Genomic DNA, 21,616 nt, shown 5'->3' on the forward strand with positions numbered 1-21,616 from the left:
GGAGCTAAGTACCTAAGTACTTAGCTAAGTTCCTTGGTACCTAAGTAAATTAAATAGTATGGTATACACGATATGTACTTTGGAAAATGAAAGTTGGTCAGATTAAGGGGGATCACAGACACTGGATTTTGGGGACGGATTGCGATTTTAAATTGAGTGATTAAACAGATTTTCTCGTGCTTGACTTAGAGAGGGACTGGAAGTCCCATCCCGTTTAATTTCTACTCCTCCATCCCGTGTCTTTCATTCACGATAGTTGTTGGGAACCAAAATTTAGCTTATACATTAAATAAAATGTTCTATTGTTTTGAGTCCCCACAGTCACTTAGGGAAGGTTTCTCCCCTGGGGATGACTTTCCCCATGAGGGACATTTGGAAAGTTCTGGAAACAGTTTAGATTGTTGTAACCAGAGGGGAGTGGTGTGGCTAAATCTGGTGGATCTCATGAGTAGAGGCCAGGGATGCTGCTAAACTTCTTGCAATGCACAGGACAGCCTCCCACCACAAAGAATCATCTGGTCCCAGATGTCGATAGTGTCAGGTTTGAGAAGCCGTGACCTAGGGCCTTAAGGAGTGCTCGTGTCCTGCTAAGTGACTTGAAGTGATTGCCTGTGGGCTTCACAGAAAGTGTATCTATAAACTTAATTTCTGACCTTAGAGTGAGCTTTACTTTGTGATAATAGAAGGGAGGGATCATTAAAATGTGAAGATTTGAACCAACTCTTGTCTGCATGACACCTCGCAATCCAGAGCTTCCCACATTTCTTTCATGGGGGTCCTGCACCTGGTTACCTACATGATACCACCAAGCATACGTCTGTGTGGCTTCTTTCAGGGAGAATTCCCAAATGATTGACTACATCTCTTTTCTTTCAGGTGTTTGTGTATAGAGTTTTAGCAACTGCAGTCTCAGTGTAGAAAGATCTTCTTCAATACAATACTGCAGAAAACAAAAAACACATTCAAAACATGTGTCACACATACCCTCTAGGTAGGCGAGTGCTTCGTGACTTAAGTATTTTTCTGGAAAATATATAGCCCGGCTTAAATTTCATGGCTTTTCAATAGATCTTTATTATTTGTAGGGAGTAGTTTTAAGAAAATAAAGTAGAACGTTGTGTAATGACAGTCTTAACCTCTAAGCATTATGAAGCATTCTAATGGTGTATCAGGGTTATGCATGCACTTTCCCAGACACCAAGACCCTTAATGCTTTGAAGCTGAACAGCACTCTGCATGGTCCCCTTATGGATCCAGATCAGCAATCAAACCACATTTCACTTTAGGCCTTGGGGTCACCTGGACCTGCAGAGCCACACTGCTGAAATTTTGCTGGTCATGGTTAGCAGTAGCAATGAATGGATTCTTAGAAGGTTGAACATTGAAACTCATTTGAACCTTACTGAGACTTAGCTGAAATCCATCCCTGTGTATCTATTTCACTCCTTCCCATTGTTCCCCTTTCCTCCTCTTTTATCTTTCTGTCTTTTCCCCCAATCCCTCTCACTGATTTTGTTCTCCTTTCTCATTTATCTGGATCCTTTAGGAACTCTTTGCAATGTGTTATTTCTGTTAGCATTTATAACATCCTTGTTGCTTGTTATCTTGTGATTCTTTAAGCATAGTCACTTATTTTTTTATTTCTTGATTTGAAATCAGTTGCATCAAAGATCCATGAGGGGTCTTTGAATACTATTGAATATAAGGATCCTATTTTCATGTCAAAATTTTGTGAAGCCCAGCATGCCAATAATAATAAATTTCATGTGTATTGATTGAATAAACATTCATACAAATTCATTCCACACTCCCACACGCCCCTTGTCCCACTGGCCCAGGGTTGGTGGAGTAGGAGACAGTGCTACTGAGTTTGTTTCGCTCGTGAACTTAATCTATAGGATGTGACTGTGACACATGACTGGTACAAGGACATACAGTGATTATTAGAGGATAAACTTACTCTCTAATATGAATGATCTACAGGAAAGTCTGGAGAGCCCTGTGAAATTTGTGAATTCTGTGCTCTACATAGTAGCACCCAGAATTTCTAGTTCTGAAAGGAAAAGAAAATTGTAAAGTAACTTTAAAGTTCTAGAGGAAAGAGCCTGAATCTAAGTGAAACTTTGGGAATATAGTAAGGCAACCACTGAGGGTTTTGTGAATGGAGACTGAAAGGGAAGTGAATAAAACACAAGCAATGGAAGTGGGTTAAATGATCATAGTGAAGATTGCTTATGTCTTTATTGCTGAAAGGTTACAGGGGGTAAAGGATGTAAGAACATATTTGAAGAGAAATGTTCAGGTGAAACATTTCAAGTTTTCTCACCTCAGAAAGGGAAACACTTCAGGGTAAAGATAAAATTGTAGTCCCCTGCTTGAGGTCAGACTGCAAGAGTCATGAAGAACTTCAGTTGGGAAGAAGAATGGTAGAGAAGGAATAGTACATTTGGTTTCAGATTTATACTGGGGATTCCATCTCTGCTGTCTGTTAGCTTTGTCATAGCTTTTTGCCTTCGAGGTAGTGATTTAACCTCTCTAAGCTCAGTGTTCTTTTCTGAAGAAAAGAAAAGAAAAAGTCCCTCTCCATGCCATGAGGATTAAAGAAGTCAGTTTCCATCAAATGTTGGGCTTACTAAATATGGCGTGGGAAAAAAGACCACCCTGTATTTAGCAAGTTTATTCAGTTGTATAGCTGCATCCAAGGTACATATTAGCATAGCCCTTTTATACGCACAGAGGGACAGATAATGCTTTAAAACACATGCACATTCTAACTCTTAGGCACATCCTCAAAGATATCTTGTTATTAATCTGAACCCAAGTTCAGGGAAGACCTGTGCCTGGAAATGATCTTGTTGTATCGATGAAGGAGGCCAAAAGATAGGAGAGAAGATTGCATATCAGTGTCCTTTCCAAAAATGAACTTCTCCTTGAACTTAACACCTGCTCCTTTCCCTTCTGAAGATGCAAGTAGGAGTCTCTTTTCTATCACTAATAATTGTAAGACCTCTGATAGACGTTTAACCTTATTTCTGCATTTATAAATGGAATTCTTATCCGTGCTCTACATCACAGCATTGTTAAGAGCAATAAATGAGACAGTGACAGTAAAAGTTCTTTGTGAGCTAAAACGTCCCAAACAAGTGTAAGGAGCTTGTAGCATTGGTGTAGGTTGATGAACCACTTCTGTCTCCCAGTGTGGACCAGTGGTTCAGCTTCCTACCCAGCAGAGGAGCCCCCCGGGCATCCATTATGCATTTCTCATGATTTTCTTTCTTGTTTTCCTTACATGCATAGCTTGGAACTGAAGTGGTCTCATATCGAGTGGTCACAGACTGAATATGAGGTCTGTGAGAATATGGGCGTATTGCCCTTGGAAATTACCAGAAAGGGATATTCCATGGACTCGGCCTTTGTGAGTGTAAAGGTAACAAGTCTGTCAATTTTCAAGCTAAAACCTCGGTTGCTGGTTGGTGCCTTTGATTATTTCCTTAGAAGAATTCAGAGTAACTAAGGAAATTTCAAACTGCACGAGTGTTGCACTATTCCCGAGAGTCTAAGTACAAAACCTCCTTGTCCCTCCATCACTTATCTAGGTGCATTAGCTCCTAGATAGGATGTTTCTAACCCATTTTTAGTTTTTAAATCTGGTCTTTAACTCTTGAAGTTTGATTTCACAAGGGAGATCTATCCAACCTAGTGAACTTGGGCCAAACTCTGCTTTGGAAAGGGGAGTTGTAGGCAAACGTAAGTCCCCAAATGGCTTTCTCTTAGTATGCACCAGGACCATTTCCTGTGGTCTCAGTGGATGAAAAAAATCAGGGAACACACCTATCGTAAGCTTCACCCAAGTCACGCAAAATTAAGAGACCATGTATCAATACAGGTGCCCTGAAATATAAGGAATTTTCAATAATTATTTTTGGACTAGTCACCTGCTATTTCTTTACACTGCCATGGGCCATGAAGCACAACCTATGGCTTCTAGAATTGAAAGATTTTTTTAGGAGTCACTATAAAAATTGCACTTCAAGTGAACGAGAGCATGAAAATCCTGTACATACGAATGCTGGTGAATGAGCCTGAAAGGCTCTCCTCCTCAATCTAAGGAAAAAAGCAGTGATACTAGCTTCTGGGGAAAAAATGCCATCTCAGTTAAGTCTCAATTACAATAATACGTTCAAATCACCCTCACAACCTTGAGCACATAAATCCTACTATATCCAGACTCAGTATTTATCTTTCTAGTGGGCATAGGGTCTTTTCCCCTGATCTGGGGTGTTTTATTATTGTTAAATCATCAGATAACTAACTGGGTATCCCCTCTACCTTCCCAGTAGATAGTTTATGGAAAAAGAAAGAACCCGCCTGGATGGTTTTCTAATATTCTTATGGTCCTCCATGAAAAGCACCATATGCTCCAGTCTGGAGTTTGGGGCCACAGAACCATTCACCATGCCAGGTAGAAACAACAGACATGGTGTGACGGAACCTTTTGTCTGCTTAAGCTGAGTGCACACAGTGAAGCTCCCGCTGAGTCTGCAGGCCTTTCGCCAACAGCCCGAGTCCTTCGGGGACCACTCTGCTTACAGCACAGCCTGCTGCTTTAGCCTGGAGCCTACTGGCTGCTTGGCTGGGAGGAGGGAGAAGAAAGCACTCTTACCCTACGTTGTTTGCCCTGGTTTGAATCACACACCTGCACCGGACTCATTTCTGCAGCCACCTTGACTCAGCCCATTCCTTTTCCTACGTAGGATTCTGTAAGCTCAGTGGTGGTAAATACTAGGTAATTGCACGTGCAAGAACCACATGGGGAAATGTAACTCCCAGCATATGATGGGTACAGGTGTGCAATGGGCTGCCTTTCCACAGGGAAAGGTTGTTGGGGAGGAGCCTTGGCATTGTGGAGAAAGAAGAAATGGGAGCTTAGGAGGCAGTACTCTTCTTGAGCAAAATGTTTCCACTGCAGACCACTGGCACATGTTAGGGCCTTTGGTTAGAAATGCAGATAATGTCTGAGGCCAAAGAAATAGGAATTTGCAAGTTTTTACTTGTGCCCTTCATCCCTTTGTAAGAAAGTGAAGGAATAGAGTAACTCACTTTCCCGAACATCTCATTCAAGGACCTCTTTTTCAAACCAGCTGAAGCTTCTTTTTCAAACTCCTTTTCAACCATATTTCAAACTAAATATGTGTTCTTCACACATATTTAGGCTCCTCTGGGGGAAGTTAAGGGCACGAGATGTCAGAGCCCTTAAATCACCTCTGTTCTTTAGCCCTGGGGGATGGGAAAAAGGGGTCAGCCAATTGTCTCTTTAGACTGGACCAATTTTTTTTTTTTTTTTTTTTTTACAACTTACTTGAAGGAGCTTCTGAAGCCCTTGGTTCTGGGTGTGGATGGCCTTTGTGTGGCTGTTCCCCAGGACTGTCATCCCCACAGAGCCCTCATTCATGCCTGTGAAGAGGAATGGTTTCATCCAGATGCAAAAATGGACCAGACTTGTTTTAGTTCATCTGGTCTAAAGGCTTTCAGTGCCCTGAGCTTGCAGGATACCTCTAAGCTGGCTGACAGATCAGCACCCCGGTTGTCAGCAGTACCCGCTTTTCCTTCTCTTCACTGCCCTTCTCCCTTTCCTTCAAGGCATTATTTTAGGACCTGGTTGGGGTAGAGGGAAGGCCATGAAATAAAATGATATTTGCAACAAAGAGAAATATACTATTTAAAATTCACATTACTTTCTCCAATAACCAAATCATTTATAAAGGAGAAGATAAAAATAAAGTTTTATGTTTACTTCCATTGATATTAGTCTAGGAAAAAGTTAACTTTATGGAAGATGGGTCAAAAATGATGTATTAGAATAAAAAAACCACTTAATGTTAAAAACAGATTTAAGAGCATGAGTCTAGTCTAGTATGAGATCAGACTAGATGTTTTTCTATTACAGAATATTTATTTTTATTAAAAAAAAGATTTTGTTTTTCCCCTCTTAAGGTTAACCAAGTGTCAGCTACAGCTGGAAAGGATTTCACTATGACTCCATCTAAGCTGATTCAGTTTGACCCAGGTACGTTTTGCGTCTACACTTTATTTCATGTTTTTGTAAGAAAGTCTGGAGATGGTGGAAAAGACAGACTATTATGCAACTTCAGCCAACTAGAAACTCCTCAGGGCACAGGATCACCCCTCTCCCAGAGAGATGAGTTTGTACTTGAGGCTTTGCCCCTCATATTTTATGTTATTACTAGTGAGTATTTATTTAAAATGAGAAGAGAGATCATAACAAATAAAATATATAAAATATTAAGGCAAACATCCAAAAATCCAGAAAAAATGCCATTTAAAAAAATTATTCAGAGGTCTGACACAAAGCTGAAATCATGTAATTGCCTCATATTTTAATGGAAATTTTTTGAATGTTATAGTCATGTGGATTCCTAAAGGGTCATTTCTAAATTATTTCTCTTGGAATAGGCTGATATGAACAGATTCCAGGGGAAATTATTATTTAATTAGATAACACCTGTTTTGTTTTAAGCGTTTGGAAAAATTTTGCTAGGTGCAAAAGGGAATATAAAAGCATGGGGCCTGTTCTCAAGGATGTTCTATCCTGTGAGAAATATAGACATGAAAACAACTCACTAATAGAGTACATTGTGACCCCAAGGCTGTGCCATTGTTCTGGCTAAGGAAAATCCTGGAAGACTTCCTAGGGGAGTTGGTAGCAGAAGAAAGGGGACTTAAACTGCAGGACAGACATACATTTGGCTAACTGTGCCTTAAGCACCAAGGCGGGAGCCATGCCCCCTTTCCCTGGTTTCTGTAGATGGGAACCAGTAGCTGTCCCTCACTGCACTGCATGGTTGTCTCTCTTTCCCTCTGGTATGGAATGGACCTAGATCACCTGTCCAGGGACAAAAGGAAAAGGCCTTGAGAAGCAGCCAGGGCGTGTGGCTTTCTGCTCCCCTACAGAGGAGGTGTTCTGCATTCTGAGAACAGGCCATCCAATCAAGACTTCAGCCATTGTCTGCCACTGACACATGAAGTTTTGGGCAAAGGCAAAACAAAATGGCCTGAATACCATTACCACTCCAAAACTGACAACCTTAATATTAAACGTAGAGGAGACTTCCCTGGTGGCGCAGTGGTTAGCACTCCACGCTCCCAATGTGCGGGGCCTGGATTCAATCCCTCATTGGGGAACTAGATCCTACATGCATGCCGCGACTAAGAGTTCACATGCCACAACTGAGGAGCCCACATGCCACAACTAAGGAGCCGGTGAGCCGCAACTAAGGAGCCCGCCTGCTACAACTAAGACCCAGCACAACCAAAAAAAAAAAAAATTAAATGTAGAAAAGAAATGCCTTTCTGCAGTTCACCACAAGTTGTACGATGTTTAGTGACTGTATTAGTTTGCTGGGGCTACCCTAATAAAGTATCACAAACCTGGTAGCTTCAAAACAAGAATTATTTTTCTAATAGTTCTGAACGCTAGAAGTTCAAGATCATGATGTGGGCAGGGTTGATTCCTTCTAAGGGCTGAGAGGGAATCTGTTCCATGCCTCTCTTCCATGCTCTGGTGCTTTGCTGGAGTCTCTGGCCTTCCTTGGCTTCTGTTGCATCACCCGATCTCTGCCTTTATCTCCATAGGATGTTCTCCTTGTTTGTGTCTGTGTCCAAATTTCCCCTTTGTATACTGACACCAGTCATAATAGACTAGGTGTCCACTCTACTCTAGTATGACTCCATTGGAATCACATCTGTAATGCCCTTATTTCCAAATAAGGTCACATTCTGAGGTACTGAGAGTTAGGACTTAAACATAGGGAGTTTTGAGTGACACAACTCAACCTATAACAGAGAGCCTTACATTTGACATGCAACAATCCCGATATTGTTATTGGCCTCCTTCCTGTGATATTTAAGTTTCTGACTTGCATAATTTTGTCCCTCAGACTGACCACCCTTGATGAGAAGAGCTATTCCTGTTATGTATTTGAAGTTTACCCTCAGGTTGCTGCAGGCTCTGGTTCTGATCAACCCTAAGATGAAAGGATTTGATGCATTGGCTCTGTGCTCTTTATGTACTTCATGTTAAGGCAGGTCCAGCCTTTCCTCTTTTCAAGAGGCGAGAGTCCTTGTCATATATCACCTTTATTATTTGAGGTCTGTTTGTCACAAGATCAGGAGTGATTTTGGCTTTTGGTGGATTTTGAGCAGCCCACTAGGTTCTCTGTTTGGATTGATAGGAACTAGAAGATATCACACTGGAGGAGCTCCTGGAAGCTAACTTTTGCAAGTCCCACTGGGTGAGGGAATGCCCATTTGCTTTCAATAGTTTACATCCTGCTTCCAGTAGATACTAAAGACTTCTGAGGGTCTAAATCGTCATAATTTCAGAGATTATTTAGACTTATTTTTTGTCCATGCCATGTGGCATGCGGGATCTTAATTCCCTGACCAAGGATTGAACCTGTGCCCCCTGCAATGGAAGCACAAAGTCTTAACCACTGGACCACCAGCGAAGTCCCTATTTAGACATATTAAGAAAATAAATAAATATAGCTTATAAATGAAAAATAAACAACACTTGGGTGTTCATTGCTTTGGAACTTATTAGCCAGAACCTGTTTCATAAGCTGATGTCTTCCTTTAGAGAATGTTAGAATTCCCCGTGTCCACAGGTCCTGTAAATACTTATTTACTCCCATCTTGTTCATCCTTGCCTCTTTCAGATCTGGTGTCTTCATCCCCATTCTCACCCCTTTCACCCAAAGCAATCTGTTCATTTCTTTAAAAACAGCAGCTTCCATGATTGGTGAGGAAACAGAGAGTGAGAAATCAAAGACAGTGGAATATCATAGGGTTTGAGAGCTCTTGGAGAGAGCTGAAGAGAAACTGAGGGACTTTTCAGTCTAGTGAGCTACACTCAAATAAGCTTGCCTTGCAGCTTTGTACCAAACCAAAAGCTAACCCTGACTACTTTGCCTTCTGCTATTGTGAATAATCTTGAGTCAAAGTGCAAATATTCTTAAGAAAATGATTGTTTTCCTTTAAAATAAGTGTTCTTCAAAGGTTTGCTGCATTCTTAATTGAGACTTCATTGTGCCTGAGTCAAAATGTTTTCCAAAGAACAGCTCTCTCACGTGGCATTTGCTGAAAAACATTGAGAATATGTCTTTCGATAGTGAAATGTGTTTTGCAGGAAAATATCCAGGAATTAACTCACTCTGTTAAGTGGGCTATGTCTGCATAACCTGACACCTCTCTCTCCTCTTCAGCACCTTTTGTTTCATGGGAACAGGGGGCCAGTTCATGCCTTCTGAAATTGTTTATAATCACCGTGATTTCACAAATACTTTGCACTTTGAAGGCTGGAGAGGAAGGAAAAAGAAAAACTAAGAAAGTTCTGATTTCTAATCTCATTAACCTAAAAAAGGAGGTCCTGTGTGCCTACCTGGTAGACATATAAACAAAGTTGAAATGCAGCAAACCGATCAAAAGTACTTAAATGAAACTTGGACTAGATCTTCTCTAACCAGCTGGTTCTACTTCATAAGGTTTTACAAAAACTTTAAGGTTTTTTTGGGGGTGGGTGGGGCAGTGGGGGGAAGGGGTACTATAATTTATTAAACAGTTCTTAAAATAAGAAGGCAAATGGTTGGGGCTTGAGGAAAAAAATTTTTTGTATTGGATTTTTATTTGAATAACACTTAACTTTATGGGCTTTGAGAGTCAAAACAGCTCTCTGAATATTAAAACCTTAGTATTCATATGCCTTCTTCATTGTCAAGTCTCTTTTCTCTCCATGCCATTTTATTACAACAGCTGCCTATGTGGATTCCCAACTTCTAGCCTCTCTGCTTGTCTGCCTGGGCCCCTAAATCTTCCCACATAACACTTTCAGGTTCATGTTTTTAAGACATCCATTTTCAAGAGCCTTCCCTGTTGCCTGTGGTTTAAAGTCTGAGTCTGACCCACCTAGTGTCGAGGGTTCTCTGCAGTCTGGCTATACCTACCACCTCTCTTCCCTGGCGTGACCTCTCTACTCCAGCCGGGTAATCTGCTCAGCCCTCCTGATCAAGGTCTCTGCTTTGCTATCTAACTGACTTTGCTTCTGTTGCTTTCCCATTTCCTCCCAGGTCCTTCCAACTCTGGAGCCCACATACATGTAGTATTTACCATCTATTCTGTACCTTTGGACAGCTAATTATACACAACCTGGAATAATTGACTTTTCTGGTATTTACATCTTGTCTCTTCAAGAAGGTTTTAAATTCCTTTATGTCAGGGCTTCCTTATGTTATACCTCTAGTATTCTCCCTAGCATCCACCAAAGGCAAGCACATAATACAAAATATATATTTTTTTTTTTTTTTTTTTTTTTTTTTTGCGGTACGCGGGCCTCTCACTGCTGTGGCCTCTCCCGTTGCGGATAGCACAGGCTCCGGACGCGCAGGCTCAGTGGCCGTGGCTCACGGGCCCAGCCGCTCCGCGGCATGTGGGATCTTCCCGGACTGGGACATGAACCCGTGTCCCCTGCATCGGCAGGCGGTCTCTCAACCACTGCGCCACCAGGGAAGCCCCAAAATATATATTTTGATGGACTGATTCATCCAGCCACGAGGCGGGAATTATGTAGTTTATATTAAATGCTTAAATTTTGTCTTTGTAAAGACTATGAAAGTAATTGATTTAAGAACTCAGTGGAAGGACTTGCCTGGTGGCGCAGTGGTTAAGAATCCATCTGCCCATGCAGGGGACACGGGTTCAATCCCTGGTCTGGGAAGATCCCACATGCCACGGAGCAACTAAGCCCGTGCGCCACAGCTACTGAGCCTGCGCTGTAGAGCCTGCGAGCCACAACTACTGAAGCCTGTGTGCCTAGAGCCCGTGCTCCGCAACAAGAGAAGCCACCGCAATGAGAAGCCTACGCACTGCAACGAAGAGCAGCCCCTGCTCGCCGCAACCAGAGAAAGCCCGCGCGCAGCAACAAAGACCCAACGCAACCAAAAAAAAAAAAAAAAATCTATGAAGGACTAATACATGTTACAACATGGATGAGACTTGAAAACATTAAAAAAAAAAGTTCAAAAAAAAAGAAAAACTCAGTGGATACTGAAAGCTTAACAACTTACCTGTCAGCCTATTTTTTTTAATAAAATTATTTCAAAGACCCTTAATTTTTCTCTCTAAGTGCAGGCAAGAGTAGGATAAGTGAACAATTTCCTCTTTCCATTGGATTCTGTTGGGGATTGATGAGACTTAGATTCCATGATGAACTCTATAAGCAACATACCTTCAAGAAGGAGACCATCATCTAGCTAGCACAACTGAGAGGCATAAATCTGTAGAAAGCAACCTGCAAGGAGAAAAGAATCCGATTTTCAGATGAGAAGACTAGAAAAAAATGTTTAACTGCTTATATAGATGGGTTTATGGGAATAAAATCACTCAAACAGCCAATGAGTAAATGACACAGAATAAAGTTTCAAAACTTAGTCCTCAAAGGTTAAACCATAAGTTTATCTTTTTCCCCTTAAAACTGAGCCATCTTTCTTCCCTAAACAATACTTTCTTTCCTTCCTGCCAACTCTTCTAAATAAACCCATGGGGGATGTCCTGCTATCCACGTCATGGAAACTGGTCAAGATTTGACAATTTCAGAAGTTTCTTCCCACTTTAATATTTTGTGTTTTTGGGGTTGCTTTGTGTCCCATCTTGGTGGTGACAGGATAGCTGGGGATATGTTTGTAACATCAAAGCTCTTTTGCATTAAGTTCGCAAAGTTACTGTGAACCAAGCTTGACTGTAACTCCATGAACAGGGGCAGACAGAAAGAAAAAAAAAAAAATTGGCTCTGTCTATTTCAAGAACCCCCCCAGCCTATAAATTCTCTGTAGGAGGATATCAAACTCCTGAGTATTACATCATCAGAAAAAGCATTTGTGGGCTAGAAGGATCTCAGGAAGTAGGGCAGCCAATGGAAGCAGCTGTCGTTAGAAATCAATCATTTCTGTGAATAGCATGAAGTACCATCCAATAATCACTTCTGACTGTCTGCATCAACATCTTAAGGTTTTTCAAACTATTAAGATTTAAAGATTGCAGTACTTGTTTATTCTTAAGGAGAGAAGGGGCAGGTCAGGAAAAAATTGTCTTAGATCTCAACTGCTCACCATTTTTTGTTCATCCCTTGCCTAATGCAGCTTGCTTTTTTTGTTACAGTGTTTGCATTTAAAGGGAAACATCATTGTCCAGGAACAAATGTGGTCTCTTAATATTATTTAGGAGAACAGCACGACTTCAGCGAGTTGGTAGCAGTACAATAGCTCACTCAGGCTACTGCAGTCTAGCTGTAGACATGTTAATTAATATATTTCTCTGACACCTAGGTGATTGAAATAGCAATTAAAGAGTAATTAAAATGTTTACTTCTTGTAGGAATGTCAACTAAGATGTGGAATATAGCAATTACCTATGACGGATTAGAGGAAGATGATGAGGTCTTTGAAGTAATTCTGAACTCCCCCGTGAATGCGGTTCTTGGCACAAAGACAAAAACTGCAGTGAAAATTTTGGACTCAAAAGGAGGTATTCTTTTGATCCTCATCTTGAAATCAGGAGCAGTCCTGGCACTGTAGCTGCTTGCTTTCAACAGCCAGTGTGCTTGATAACAGCTTCAAATCAAAATGCTTAATTTCTTGTCAAGAAAGCAACCTCAGTCGTGATGTAGGCCCTTTATTCTGGTTTCTGCTTCATGTGGCTTTCCTCCTGCTAAGAACGACCGTTTGAGAAAAGCAACAAGTCAGAGCTTCGTTGTTTTTTTCCTCACCCGTTTGTTGTTCTCACCAAGGGGGAACAATGTCGCTGAGAATCTATCGACAATTATTTTCCCCCCAGAGTTTATAGGGCTGTAATTATCTTCCTCTGTTAGAGAGAGCTCTTAATGCCTAAAATCTGAGTCCCCACTGTAGCGTGACCCCAAAAATTCTGAGAGGAAGGAATTGGAGAAAAATAGATGTGAAAGATGCAGCTGGCTTGGGGATTCAGGAGCAGCTGGAGAATATTAATTAATAACCTTGGGTTGCACAGCCAAATAGGTCCTGGATAGTATATGCTAAGGAACAACGTGTGAACTAAATAAAATAAAGAGCAGCCCAAAGTCTTGGTGCTCTGACGTTTTTCCTGACAAATACCTTCTACTTATTTGTCTATTTAGCAGTTGACAAGTGTCCAGTTACTATGCTTGGTCTCGCCTTCCTATTTTGACACGTCACACCCAACAGGCCGTATGTTTTTCTTACCTGAAATTTATTATCTCCTCTTTCTCATCCTATAATAAAAACAGACACTATCCTCTTTCCTTTACCATAGCATCTCTCCCATACCACCTTACCTCACCAAATTCATTTCTTTTTCAGTAGAATTTTCTGGTCACATTAAGTACATAAATACATAAAATACACACTTTACGCATGAAGTGTAAAGTATCCAGACGAGGCTGCTAGGTTTAGACTTTTTTCATACTAATTGGCAATATTTCTAATCAAAGGAGCTCCATTAAGATTTACTGGATCTTTTCTGTAACAGTTAAATGCTCATTTTTATAACTGTTAACTTGATTTCACTGACATCTTCAAACAATTCCAGTTTCTCCCTCTAGGAGATTGGGGAAAGGATGAACACTTTAAAGTGTTTGTGCAGTGGTACTTGATCAGGGAGTAAACCTGATAATATGGAGGAGTTCTATAATATGAAGGGAGGCTATTGCCCAAGTAGATGGGATGATTATAAAATCACGACAGTGATTTTCATCTGTGGTTCATGAAATCAATTTGACTTATAGTCACCCTGTAGATGTGCAGAAGGGCACAGCCTTTCTGGATGAACACTGATGAAGAGTAAAGGGGTTTCTGGCAAATGGCAGAAAGGCAACATCTGGTGGGAAAATCATCCGTCTGGGTTTAATGACAAGCTGCTCCAGGGACTTTCTCCATGTGATCACTTATCTGTTTGTGTAAAATGAACTGACCTGCCATTTTGTGTGCCTCCAGGACAGTGCCATCCTTCATATGCCTTCAATGCAAACATGCCCAATGCGTGGGAGAAGGGCATTTGGAGCCTGCTCTCCCCAGGGGCTTCCTCACGCACCACTTCTGGTTCCTTTCATCTGGAAAGAAGACCCCTTCCATCTTCCAAGCAGCTAGCAGTCGCCAAGGGAGACACCCTGCGGGACTTTGATTCTGAAGATCTTTCTCTCATGAAGCTTAGGACCCAAGGGAATCGCAAAAGCGTAAGGATGGGGACCTCTTTGGTTTTGATGTGTGGAGTGCATACTGAAAGGATCAAAAGATCTTAATAAGTATTCTGAAACACTGTGGAAGCTGTTCTGGTTCTCACAGTGACTGAGGGCCATGGTGATTTTCACGGTTCCTTATAGCATCATGAAGTGCCTTTTGTATACAAATATCATAATGCTGACCTACTTCAATTATTGTACTGACTGAGGTGATAGATATTCTGACTCATCCATATGATTTCTGCTTTGGTTCCTTTTGTGATCAAGACAGATGGGGAATGACCAGTGACGCTGAAATAGAATGAGATTAAATGATCTACTTGGGTGTGGAAACAATGGCTTTGACATTATCAGCCTAGTTTTCTAACCAGGCACACACTCATGGGGGTGTGTGTGTGTGTGTGTGTGTGTGTGTGTTTTCTTGGACCTCTGTGTACTATAGATGTACCAAAAAAATAAGGATGTTTTTTCTCTCTAACTGGGACTAAGAATAGATGAGTCAACATTGATAGAGTGCCATTAGGTCTAGTGATTTTATAAAAATTCCAATGATTTAGGCATGGAAAATCTTAAGAAAAACATATGTTTAAAATTTTTTCAGTCATTAAAAATATCTTCTTGGAAGGGTTTTACCCTATTATTCAAGTCAATTTTTTTCATATTTTGTTCTGTCTTGATTTCAGGTCCATCCATCCTCTGTTTATAGAAATGGAACAGACATCATCTACAATGTAAGCATAGTCTGAGAGAATTGCTAAATGTCTTGTATTTATGGATACAAAATATTTAGTGAAACTACCTTTCATAACTGTTATATTTATGTATTTCTCTTAAAAACATGTTTTGAAATTTGTTTTAGAAGCTTGGGTGGTCAGGAAAAAAAATACACCTTTTATCTTTTTGTTTTGATCCAATTTTTGGATTGCTCATTTTTGCAACAAATGTTTTTGTTTGCTCTCTTGGTGTTTATTTTTTCTTTATTGTTGTTTGTTGATTTCCTCAAGTATCATGGAATGATTTCCCTGAAACTGGAGGATGACAGTTCCTCAACTCACAAAAGTAAGGCCAAAGTATCCATTGTTAGTCATCCACAAAAGACAATCAAAGTGGCAGAACTGCCTCAAGCAGATAAGGAGGAATCCACAACCGGCTCACACTTCCCCCAACAGGTATGAAAATCTCTTCACTTCCTATTCACTTTACAACAAGCTGTGTTCTGGGTCATAAAACAGCCTTCAAGCTTGGGGATAGTTGATGCAACACAAATGCTACTCAACAAATGATGACCTAAAAGAGGTACAAGTGTGATCAACTTACATCAAGTCTGAATCACCTTTCTTTGCTATAGGACCGTTTGCCCTCATTTCCAAAGAACTGCACACTGGAATTAAAGGGACTCTTCCACTTTGAAGAAAGCCTCCAAAAGCTGTATAAGTGCAATGGAATTGCCTGGAAATCTTGGAGCCCTCACACCAAGGTGGGACACAGGCCGAGCAGCCAAGTACCTGTACTTGCAGCATGTTTCATGATAAGCTGAGAGAGAGGGAGTGCCCTGTCCACTCCTGCTACCTCGGCCTGCTCTGTTACACTTCGAAGGTGAAGAGGAAAAGATGGCCAGTTGGTGATTTAAAAATCACAAGGCACATTAGTTAAGCAATACAATTTGAAAAGATGTTTACTTATTTTATTCAATTATCATAATGTCAAAGTGTAAAATTAAAACACTGCTGACTTTACCAGTGTGTTCCATAAAAAGCCATTGCATTTCTCAAAGTAGAGGATTGGGGTTAAGGCTGACTTCCTTTCTGGTGACAAAATTACTCACATTAGGGGACTCATAGGACTCTCTATGCTGAGAACAGACTCTAGATTGTAAAGACCATTATAATGTGAACATGGACAACTATTTTTCAGGTGGAAGATAAATCATGCCCAGCTGGGTGGCACCATCACTTAGGCTACTGCCACTCCTTGATCACAGAGCAGAAGGGCACCTGGATCATAGCCGCCCAAGCTTGCAGGGAACAGTAAGAAACCCTGTTTCACACTTGATTGATGTTTCTTTGCTGATGTTTCTCTGTTTTCTCATGGAACTGTAATGTTGCTTCATTCATTCAAGCGTTGAGTGTCTGATATCTACCTGGCTTTGTTTTAGGATTTTGGAGGGAGCTCTGTAGTTCAGAATGGATTTGGGCTGACCTTAATAATGTATTTTGACTTAGCTCTTTTATGATAAAACTGTGCCATTGCCACAGTTCTATTTTTTTTTCACATCTTTATTGGAGTATAATTGCTTTACAATGTTGTGTTAGTTTCTGCTGTATAACAAAATGAATCAGCTATACGTATACATATATCCCCATATCACAGTTCTATTTTTTAGCCTCTCTATCTTAAACTTTTGGAGAAAGTCAGAAGGAGATTCTCTGAGTCAGCAGTGTTGCAGATTCTATATTTATCAAATAGTAATTCCTGCCCACTGATTTGAAAATATATAGCAATGAAAAGTCTTATGGCATCAGGCCTATAACAATGTAAGAGGCATTGATGATTATGAAGCCAGACGAGTTGGACAAAGGGTGATTGGATAACAGAACACTCAATGAAAGATGACTCGTGGTCAGATAATGACAACAAAATTTATCTAGCTGAGGCAGACTTTAAAAATGCATAGGTAACTATCTCTGACCCTCCTTTTTTGCCTCCCTGGATATTATCCAAAGCAATGCAATTAGACTAATATGTTCCATGGCTAGAAATTGAGACTAGTGGTGGATTGCTGGTGGATATCAGTTGCATGATTGCTGGTGGATATCAGTCAGATTTTGCACTTCATCAAATTTTAAAAGTTATGTTCATCTAAAGACACTATTGAGAAAACGAAAGGTTAGACCACATTTGGGAAAAGCTCATCTCAAATCATGTATCTGATAAAGGTCTCAGATCCAGAAAATATAAACATCTCCTACAAATCAGTGACAACCAGATTTTTATACACTACCAAATGTAAAACCAATAGCTAGTGGGAAGCAGCCACATAGCACAGGGAGATCAGCTCTGTGCTTTGTGACCACCTAGAGGGGTGGGATAGGGAGGGTGGGAGGGAGGGAGACGCAAGAGGGAAGAGATATGGGGATACATGTATATATGTATATGTATTCACTTTGTTATAAAGCAGAAACTAACACACCATTGTAAAGCAATTATACTCCAATAAAGATGTTAAAAAAATAGCAATTGACTTTGAGATTTCACAAGTAAAGAGAGACAGTTGGTCAATAAAGACATGAAAAGGTGCCCACCACCATTAGATGCCAGAGAAATGCAAATTAAAACCACAATAAAATACCACTTCACACCCACCAGAATAGTTAAAATCACAAAGACTATGTTGTAGAGCAAATGGAATTCTCATTTATTGTTGGTGGAATTGTAAAATGGTACAACCTCTTTGTAGAACTGTCTTGCAGTTTCTTATAAAGTTACAAGCATCTGCCCTGTGACCTAGCAATTCTACTCCTAGGTATTTACCCAAAAGAAATAATAATATATGTTTTAAAAACACTTACAAGAATTTCATTAGTAACCTTTTTAATAACAGTAGTTTGGGTCATTTGTCTTCTTGTTATTGATTTATAGGAATTGTGTATATTTTCTCCATCAAAAAGGGAATAGACAAATTTTCTTTTCTTGATAAATTAATTTTTTTCTTTAGAATATAGAAATATTATTTTACAAATTTATTTTTTATGGAAGTATAGTTGATTTACAATGTTTCAGGTGTACAGCAAGTTACATATATATATATATTTATATTCTTTTTTTCAGATTCTTGTCCATTATCGGTTATTACAAAATATTGAATATAGTTCCCTGTGCTATACAGTAGGTTCTTATTGTTTATCAATTTTATATATAGTAGTGTGTAGCTGTTAATCCCAAATTCCTGATTTATCCCTCCCCCCCTCTTTTCCCCTTTGGTAACCATGAGTTTATTTTCTTTGTCTGTGAGTCTATTTCTGTTTTGTAAATAAGTTCATTTGTATCATTTTTTTTCAGATTCCATATGTAAGTGATATCATATGATATTTGTCTTTCTCTGTCTTACTTCACTTAGTATGATAATCTCTAGTTGTATCCATGTTGCTGCAAATGGCACTATTTCATTCCTTATTATGGCTGAGTAATATTCCATTGTATATATATACCATTTCTTCTTTATCCATTCATCTGTTGATGCACATTTAGGATGCTTCCATGTCTTTGCTATTGTAAATAGTGCTACTGTGAACCCCGTGGTGCATGAATCTTTTCACATTAGAGTTTTTGTCTTTTCCAGATATATGCCCAGTAGTGGGATTGCTGGGTTATATGGTAACTCTATTTTTAGTTTTTTAAGGAACCTCCATAGTGGCTGCACCAATTTACATTTCTGTTAACAGTATAAGAGGGTTCCTTTTTTCCCCACCCTCTCCAGCATTTATTATTTGTGAGCTTTTTGGTGATGGTCATTCTAACCAGTGAGAGGTGATACCTTAGTGTAGTTTTGATTTGCATTTCTCTAATAATTAGCAATCTTGAACATCTTTTCATGTGCCTGTTGGCCATCTGTATGTCTTCTTTGGAGAAATGTCTATTTAGGTTTCTGCCCATTTTTCAATTGGATTGCTTGGCTTTTTTTGATACTGAGCTGTATAAGCTCTTTATATATTTTGGAAATTAATCCCTGTCAGTAGCATCATTTGCAAATATCTTCTCCCATTCTATAGGTTGTCTTTTCATTTTGTTTATGGTTTCCTTTGCCATGCAAAAGCTTTTAAGTTTAATTAGGTCCCATTTGTTTATTTTTGCTTTTGTTTCCATTATTCTAGGAGACAGATCCAAAAAAACATTGCTGCGATTTATATGAAAGAGTGTTCTGTCTATGTTTTTCTCTAGGAGTTTTGTAGTATCCAGTCTTACATTTAGATATTTAATCCATTTTGAGTTTATTTTTGTATATGGTGTTAGAGAATGTTCTAATTTCATTCTTTTACAGGTAGCTGTCTGATTTTCCCAGCACTTATTGAAGAGACTGTCTTTTCTCCACTGTATATTCTTGTCTCATTTGTCATAGATGAATTGACCATAAGTGCATGGGTTTATTTCTGGGCTTTCTATCCTGTTGCATTGATCTATGTGTCTGTTTTTGTGCCAGTACCATAGTCTTTTGATTCCTATAGCTTTGCAGTATAGCCTGAAGTTAGGAAGTGTGATTCCTCGAGCTCCATTCTTCTTTCTCAAGATTGTTTTGGCTATTCAGAGTGTTTTTTGTTTCCATACAAATTAAAAATTTTTTTTTTTGTTCCAGTTCTGTGAAAGATACTGTCAGTAATTTGATAGGGATTGCACTGAATCTGTAGATTGTCTTGGGTAGTATGGTCATTTTAACAATATTGATTCTTCCAATCCAAGAACACAGTATAAGTTTCCATCTGTTTGTCATCTTCAGTTTCTTTCATCACCATCTTATAGCTCTCGAAGTACAGGTCTTTTGCCTCATTAGGTATTCCTAAGTATTTTATTCTTTTTGATGCAGTAATAAATGGGATTATTGCCTTAGCTTCTCTTTCTGATATTTTGTTGTTAGTGTATAGAAATACAACAGATTTGGGTAATTAGGTGGATCAATAAAATAAAAAAGATATTGGGCGACTAATACAGGATTGTCAAAATGAAGACATCAACAATATTACCTTAATTGCCATTATTTCGTAAGAAATGTTTTTTGACACCAAAAACCTAGAAGATCATAATCTCAGAATAATGGTATTAAGAAATACATAAATAGGTATTTTGTTCTGCAGTAAACTATTATAAAATCCAGTATAATAGTGATGGAAATTTTCTATCTCCCCTATTAATTCAAGAGGATTAGTGATCGTATATAGCAGATCAAACATTATGTTATAAGCAGTTTCAGAACTAACTTTTTCATATCATTGTGAAGTTAATTTTATAAACCTCTGGTTTCAGGGAATTGTTTTAACTGTAGTACTGAGACCTTTTTTTAGATGTAAAACTGAGACAGCTTTCAGAACAAGAGAAAGTTTTCAGGGGGCAACTGGAGTTTTTCCATCATATTTTAGAGAGTGACATTATGTATCTATCAGTAATATAAACTATTTTGACTTACATGTTATGTATTTACCATATTGGTCCAGAAATTAAAGCATTTATCAAATACCACTTCTGACGGTATTCCAGGGTGTGTAAGAGATAAAATATATTTAGTGTGAGATTTTTATTTTTTTTCCCTAAATTAATCAGTTTATTGTTAGGCAGATTGTTCTTTTTTTTTTTTTTTTTAATAAATTTATTTATTTATTTTTGGCTGTGTTGGGTCTTCATTTCTGTGCGAGGGCTTTCTCTAGTTGTGGCAAGTGTGGGCCACTCTTCATTGCAGTGCGGGGGCCACTCTTCATCGTGGTACGTTGGCCTCTCACTGTCGCGGCCTCTCTTGTTGCCGAGCACAGGGTCCAGACGCGCAGGCTCAGTAGTTGTGGCTCACGGGCCCAGTTGCTCCGCGGCATGTGGGATCTTCCCAGACCAGGGCTCGAACCCGTGCCCCTGCATTGGCAGGCAGATTCTCAACCAGTGCGCCACCAGGGAAGCCCGAGATTTTAAAAATATCATAAAAAGCTTCTAATTTTCAAATTTTAAGTGAAAAATGGGTAAAAATATTTGACCTGATGGCTTTTGTATGGTACTTCAATATGCATTTTATTTCAAAAGGACAATAAGAATGATGATCCCAAGAACAGTTAATACTAGTTACAGGCATTCCAGCAAATGCCTAGCAGCAGATTAAAAGCAAACTAAAACAAAAATATAAGATCTGCACATTCTTTTGGATCAGTCATTTTAAGAGGAACACTTTTGGATGACAAGGCCACCTCCTCAGTATATTTTTCTCTGAACCCCAAGACCTCCCCTGTCATTCAACATGTTTTCATTCATTCTATGGGCCTCTCTGCTTCCCTTCACCCATTACTTTTCAGGTTCATTTAGTCCTCTTCTCCAACCTCTTTCCCTTGAAAAATAAATATTCCTCTGGGATGTAAAATTAATAGTTTCAACATTTTATAACCTGGCTATTTACCTTCTCCTGAATATTTTTAGGAGATGGTTTTAGATTCTATAATTAGAATTAATATGCATCTAGAGTGTTTTTGTTTGATCTCAGGGACCATTTTTCAATTCTCGGTTATGTTTCTTCAGGCTCCCTTGCTACCTGATGGTCCTTTACATATGGTCATTTACAGCACCCGT

At 39.4% G+C, this 21,616-nt stretch overlaps 1 protein-coding gene across 2 annotated transcripts in view; it reads left to right on the top strand.

Moving 5' to 3' along the window:
- Nucleotides 1-21,616, top strand: part of FREM1 (FRAS1 related extracellular matrix 1) — a 159,787-nt gene that overhangs the window by 133,021 nt on the left and 5,150 nt on the right. The window contains exons 27-34 of one of the 2 annotated variants that reach the window (XM_065878900.1): nt 3,298-3,427; nt 5,995-6,067; nt 12,448-12,597; nt 14,061-14,299; nt 14,989-15,036; nt 15,310-15,474; nt 15,654-15,782; nt 16,220-16,332. In XM_065878900.1, coding sequence (XP_065734972.1) covers nt 3,298-3,427; nt 5,995-6,067; nt 12,448-12,597; nt 14,061-14,299; nt 14,989-15,036; nt 15,310-15,474; nt 15,654-15,782; nt 16,220-16,332 — 1,047 coding nt within the window. The remainder of the gene's footprint in view (nt 1-3,297; nt 3,428-5,994; nt 6,068-12,447; nt 12,598-14,060; nt 14,300-14,988; nt 15,037-15,309; nt 15,475-15,653; nt 15,783-16,219; nt 16,333-21,616) is intronic. The other variant, XM_065878902.1, reaches the window with a different exon arrangement.

Source organism: Phocoena phocoena, chromosome 6 (assembly GCF_963924675.1).
Source record: "Phocoena phocoena chromosome 6, mPhoPho1.1, whole genome shotgun sequence".
Taxonomy (NCBI): Eukaryota; Metazoa; Chordata; class Mammalia; order Artiodactyla; family Phocoenidae; genus Phocoena; species Phocoena phocoena.